The sequence below is a fragment of the Halyomorpha halys genome, unplaced genomic scaffold (assembly GCF_000696795.3).
Source record: "Halyomorpha halys isolate HHAL.00 unplaced genomic scaffold, Hhal_1.1 Scaffold1039.1, whole genome shotgun sequence".
NCBI classification, from domain to species: Eukaryota; Metazoa; Arthropoda; class Insecta; order Hemiptera; family Pentatomidae; genus Halyomorpha; species Halyomorpha halys.
In genome coordinates, this window is record NW_027105076.1 from 31,873 (window position 1) to 38,779 (window position 6,907).

The 6,907-nt window shown below is 31.3% G+C and overlaps 1 protein-coding gene across 1 annotated transcript; it reads left to right on the top strand.

Moving 5' to 3' along the window:
* Nucleotides 1–5,930: 5,930 nt before the first annotated feature.
* LOC136795997 (ribonuclease H-like) lies at nt 5,931–6,248 on the top strand. The gene has a single exon (XM_067048361.1). It carries the CDS (start codon nt 5,931–5,933, stop codon nt 6,246–6,248), a length of 318 nt encoding a protein of 105 aa, XP_066904462.1.
* Nucleotides 6,249–6,907: the final 659 nt, after the last annotated feature.

The window sequence follows — 6,907 nt, forward strand, 5'->3', positions numbered from 1 at the left end:
TAAAATATCGTTGTATATATTGCATTACCCAAAAAACATCGATGTTTTAAAATATCGTTGCTTACAATACATTTTCCAAAAAACATCGATGTTTTAAAATATTGTTGTTAACAATAAATTGCCAAAAATACATTGTTGTTTTTTTTAACATTTATTTCAGAAACATAAGGTCTGTTCCGACCAGTCAGAAATGGTTGTTGGAACAAATAATGTAACTAAAAAAAAACATCGATGTTTAAAATATCTATGTCCAATATTAAAATATCGTTGCTTGGTTATGAATTGGATAATTACTTGGAACAGACCTAGTCTTTGAAAACTTTTTGAATTGGGTTTAATGGAGTTAAATATCAAAAAATCAATAAGAACAATTTACAAAATAATATTTTATCTTTAAATCAAATATACAACACAAGATCGATCACATCATAATCAACAAATTTATGAATACATAAATAGTGAAATAATGCTGTTATGTTGTTAAGTTACCACTATGTAATCATTTTTATTTGTAATTGTTATACATTGCCAATTTCTTAACTGTATGGGTAATATATAACAATTTAAATATGTAACATATTTTTCAACATTATGAATACATAACTGGTGAAATAATGCAGTTATGTTGTTGTGTGATCATTTTTACTAATGTAAATGTCTTATTTTATATTTACATTATTGTTATTGAAAAATCACACAGGATATCTTGTAGAATATTTTTATTTTTTACTAATAATTTATAGTTTACTAAATCTAACTTATGACTACTCATTTCTAAATAAAGAGAAGTAAACACAAGTGACGAATGTTCTTGGAATCACCAGGCTTTGAGTAACTATGAAGGATAAGTTTATTATTGTTTCAACTTGGATTTCCAAAAGACTCTAATCCTTCTTGTCCTGAGTGATTTTTCAATAAAAATAATGTAATTATAAAATAAGACACTTACATTATAAAAATAATCGTAAACAATTTTTGTTGAAATAAACTTGGTAGTTAATTTCAAAACGGATGCTGTAATTATTCTAATTAATTAATGCAAATAATTAATTACTAAGGCAGTATGCATCCATTAATATTATAAATCTTATAAAGCTCTTACTGCACAATTTTCCGCATTTGAGGTTTTTTATTGCACATAATTTCGGTCCCTAATATTGAGTACCATTATTCCGAGTTTTAGAAATGTATAACAATTACAAATAAAAAGATCACATAGCGGTAACTTAACAACATAACTGCATTATTTCACCATTTATGTATTCATACTGTTGAAAGGTATGTTACATATTTAAATTTTTATATAGTACCCATACAGTTAAGAAATTGGCAATGTATAACAATTACAAATAAAAATGATCACATAGCGGTAACTTAACAACATAATAGCATTCTCTCACTATTTATATATTCATAAATTTGTTGATTATGGTGTGATCTATCTTGTGTTGTATATTTGATTTAAAAATCAAATATTATTTTGTAAATTGTTCTTATTGATTTTTTGATATTTAACTCCATTAAACCCAATTCAAAAAGTTTTCCAATACTAGGTCTCTTCCAAGAACAGCTTCATATAATTATCCACTTCATAATCAATTGTAAAACAAATTAGATGTAACAGTTGTATCAAGCAAGTAAGGCGCACCAAGCTGATCTGGTATTAAATAAATTAGTGTAAACATGTGATTGATCTTGTGTTGTATATTTAATTAGAAAATGAAAGATTATTTTGTAAATTGTTCTTATTGATTTTTTGATATTTAACTCCATTGAACCAAATTAAAAAAGTTTTCAAATACTAGATCCCAATATTTTAAAACATCGATGTTTTTTGGAAAATGTATTGTAAGCAACGATATTTTAAAACATCGATGTTTTTTGGGTAATGCATTGTATGCAACGATATTTTAGAACAACGATGTTTTTTGTAGTCGATAATCCATTCTTTCATACAAAAAGCACTTCTAACTGGTCTGAACATGCGTAGTCGTTGGAACAGGCCTCATGTTTCTGACATAGTAGTTCAAAAACATCAATGTATTTTTGGCAATGAATTGTAAACAACAATATTTTAAAACCGATGTTTTTTGGCAATGAATTGTAAACAACAATATTTTAAAACCGATGTTTTTTGGAAAATGTATTGTAAGCAACGATATTTTAAAACATCGATGTTTTTTGGTTAATGCATTGTATGCAACGATATTTTAAAACATCGATGTTTTTTGTAGTCGATATAGGATTCTTAGTTTCATGAACCACTTCTGACAGGCCGTAGAATGCGTGATCGTTGGAACAAACCCTATGTTACTCAAATGGATGTTCCAAAATATCGATGTATTTTTGGGTAATGTATTGTAAGCAACGATATTTTAAAAAAACATCGATGTTTTTTGGAGTCCATGTCGGATTCTTTGTTCCAAAAACCACTTCTGGCAGGCGTTAAAATTCGTTATCGTTGGATAGTCGTTGTGAAAGACCTTACGTTACTCAAATGGTTGTTCAAAAACATCGATGTATTTTGGGTAACGTATTGTAAGCAACGATATTGTAAAAACATCGATGTTTTTTGTAGTCGATGTCGGATTCTTTGTTCCAAAAATCACTTCTGACAGGCCGCAGAATGCGTGATCGTAAGAACAGACCTTATGGTTCTGAAATTGTTGTTCAAAAATATCGATGTATTTTGGGCAATGAATTGTATGCAAAGATATTTTAATATTGAACATTGATATTTCTAAACATCGATTTTTTTTTTTGTCAATTTGCATTCTTTTTTGCAAAAACCACTTCCGCATGGCGGGAGTATACGTAGTCGTTGCAACAGACCTTATGTTACTGAAATGATTGTTCAAAAACATCAATGTATTTTAGGCAAAGGTTTGTATGTAATGATGTTTTAATATTAAGCATAGATATTTTAAAACATCGATGTTTTTCTAGTCGTAATTTATTTTTATTATGTCGTTAGCGTGATGGTTGGTTGTCCTTTTTTATCCCACCACATTGTTGATAGGAAATTGTTTATACTGTGAATTTTTTGCTTCCATTTAGTTACTTTTGGAAAAAAAAATTAAAGATTGGGACAAACGTAAAACATCGAAAGTAAAACATCGATGTTTTCAAAACATCGACATTGATGTCGCATCCCTAATAGGAATCAACCGTTTATTGTAATATTACTCCATACAAAGTAGAAGTAGAGTGAAACGCAATTCAACTCAACATTGCGGGTTAGTATTCAATTCAACCCACGCAGATTGCAAAATATACGAGTTATATTCGTTTGGAGCCTATAGAGTAATTTTTAGAACTTTTCGATTGAATAATGTTAGAAACAAATTATTCAGAGATATAATTAAAACCTGAAATAGAAATGATTTCGCACAATATAATTTAAATACAAATTCAGATCATAGATAAATTTGAAAATTTAAAATTTTTTTAGAACTAAATAAAAGGGTAATAAAAAAGTTGCTGCCATATCCTGTAACTTGTAATTTCAGTTTCATTTCTTAACAAGTTAGGCAGTTCACAGACATACACATCTCATTTTGCGAGACATGGTTATTTAAACTCAGGGGACCTACAAAGGAATATTTCCGATGAAAAATGGGATTTTACATTGTTCAAGATCGCAGTATTTCCCCTTACTATATATTCCTTATATAGGTAAGTAAAAATAAAACAGAAACATTTCTAACAATTGACAAAACAAAAATTAAATGTTTATTTTATATAAATAAACTAAAAATAAAGTGACTAATAAACATAAAAGTAGGTCTCAATCAAATGAGTACTATTAAAAAATTTTAGAAAAGAAAATGATTTTTCTTGTTGAATGAAAAATAAATTCCCGATACATTTCAGCTTAAATCAAATTCATTTTAAATTAAAATTATTTTAAAATATAAACAAACAAATGACTGTATTTAGATTAAAAGAAAGAAAGGAATACTAAAAATAAAATATCCCCTTATAAAACTAGTTAGTGATGGAGTAAAACCAGTCGCATGTCTAGTTTTAAAATAAGATTTATAATTATTAAAGTTTTAAATTTTATAGCTAATATTAAAAAATATATATACTTTAACGGAAGATTTGTACAAAACATGGGACACATTAAAATGAAAAACACAACAGGATTAGAGATAAAAACTATACACCTACATATAATAGTTAGGTAATTAAAAATAGACTGGTTCGATCTTCCGAAGTAAATATTATTCTAATTTGAACATAGCTAAGTAATACGGCCAATATATAGCTAGTAATTACTATAATAAGAGAATACAAAAGCCTCATTCCGGCATTTAGTTTGCAAACATACATTCTCTTACAGAATACAGTGATGATGAAGCCAAATGCGATTATATGGGAAATAGGTGATGTTAAAGGATAAACCACCACAACGCTGTATGAAAATAACATTAGGGGATAAGAACGCAAGTTAACGAACGCTATAGTATTTAACAGCTATTATTATAAACAGACTATCATTATAAACTATATAGTATAAACTATAGACATCTGGCACATTTCGACAGACACTGACCATAGAGGTCACTTCAGGTCACTTTCCTTAGTATTCTATATCAATGTAAAAAAGCAAGGGTTGACACTTAGACAGGTACAAGCTGTCATCTCACAATGGACTTGCATCAGTCTAACTATTTTATGTTTAACACATGTAAGTCAGTTCTCACGAGTCCTTAGGTCATGATCGCTTACCGCCAATTTCAGGGAAGCCTGGCCACCCTGTTGCTAGTCACGCCTTTTCCCCCCACCCAGATATTTATTTCTAATTTCATAGGCTCTCTAGGCTCCGCCTAATTTCCTAAATTATCTGATTGGTCCAAACCCCTTTTCCTATTTTCACTATTCTTCCTACCCCCTCTTCTCAAGTGTACATATATATTTCCTAGCACTAGATAGCTAAGTTAGAAGAGAGACACTCTGTAACAGTGAAAGTAACATGTAGTTCTTGTAAATATGTTAAAATAAAGTAAATTTAGTCTTCACTGATTTTTATGTTATTTAATTCGCAAAAGCGGGAGGTTAAGGAGTTTATTATCCAACAATCGATAAAGAAAGTTTGCATGAATGCGGTAAGCGTGCATAAGTTTGTTGATTCGCGACTTTCACAAAGAATCTTGGTTTCCTATATCGGTAGATTTCATTCCATATTGAGAGTTGAAAAGAAATTTAACAAGAAGAGGATAATTACCTTCAATTTTAAACCCCTCCATCCCCGACAGTTGTGACTTTGGATGTTGATCTTCATTGTCCGTTAGAATTCGCAAAAATCATTTTTGTTGTTATTAATCGTCCCTGTATGACCCTCAGCTGCTCTTATGTCCATGTGCGTAACATATCGTAGGCGGGTAAAATCAATTATTTTTTTGAGAAAACTTTTATAAAGGTTCTGTCCTTTTCAGTAGCTTAGTATTTTCTGTTACCATTTAAGTTGTATGAAATAGATTTTATTGTAACTATCAAACCTTTACGTTATTAATTTCAACTGTTGTGTCTAACAAAAACATAATTTGTGAAATGGCGGAGTGATGTACCAACGGATAGTTACAAAATTCATGCAGTCTGAAGAAAAGAAGTAATGTGATATTGTGGAAAACAACACTATTTCAAAAAAGCCCCATCCAACCACCTCGTCAGGACGCTGTGTTAGCTATAATTAATTATATTAAAAAAAATATAATAAACTTAATTACTTGATTTATGTTGTGAAGTTATTATAATCTACTCATGCTAATTACAATTACCCTCTCTACTAAAATTATTATTTAAAAATTTCTAGGACTGAGTTCGTAAGTAATGGGGCCTTAGTTGTTGTACCAAAGGACTTTATTTTTATTTATTGCTATTTACAACTGTAGATTATTACACATTTAGTAAATTATGATGCAGAAATGCAGGCTATCTGCTTCGCGATGGAAGCCACTATTCAATGCAATAACAGCACGGTAATCTTCAGCGACTCCCAAGCCGTAATAAAAAAATTATTAACACCAGGTGCCGCAAAGTCACCCACGAAAGAAAAGTTCAGAAACATGGCTGCTATCATGAAGAAAAGAGGAAGGGCTATAGCTCTGCAGTGGATATCAGGCCATGCTGGCAGAGATGGTAATGAGCAAGCTGACAAGGTGGCTAATCTCGGTAGTGCAGAGATCCAGCCTGTTCTACCACTATCCTACAGAACAGTGAAATCACTTTTAAGCTCTTATTAATGACAGAACAAGCGCCTACTGGATAAGGATAAACGAATCCCCGGCAATCTTAGCAGAGCAGAGAGAGTGGCTTGTTTTCGGTTAGAAACAGGACATGATCTGCTCCAAACACCTCCATCGAATTGGCATCGTAGATTCCCCGAAATTTCCTCTATGAAACATGGGAGACATGGATGGGGACCATCTATTAACGTGTATTGGTCTAGAAGATGTTGAGCAGGATGCGGACCAAGATAGTCCGGGTGGCGGTTAATAAAGCCATCAAAATAGTAGAAGGAGATAGTTGGCCGTATAAAGTAGATTGGAGGAAGATAGTCCGGGGTGCGGTTAATAAAGCCATCAAAATAGTAGAAGGAGATAGTAGCCGTATGAAGTAGATTGGAGGAAGATAGTCCGGGTGGCGGTTAATAAAACCATCAAAATAGTAGAAGGAGATAGTTGACCGTATGAAGTAGATTGGAGGAAGATAGTCCGGGTGGCGGTTAATAAAGCCATCAAAATAGTAGAAGGAGATAGTTGACCGTATGAAGGAGATTGGAGGAAGATTGTCCGGGCGGCGGTTAATAATGCCATCAAAATAGTAGAAGGAGATAGTTGACCGTATGAAGGAGATTGTGGAGGAAGATAGTCCGGGCGGCGGTTAATAATGCCATCAAAAT

Coding starts and splice junctions, on each gene's coding strand:
- LOC136795997 (XM_067048361.1), top strand. CDS start 5,931: ATGCAGGCTATCTGCTTCGCGATGGAAGCCACTATTCAATGCAATAAC.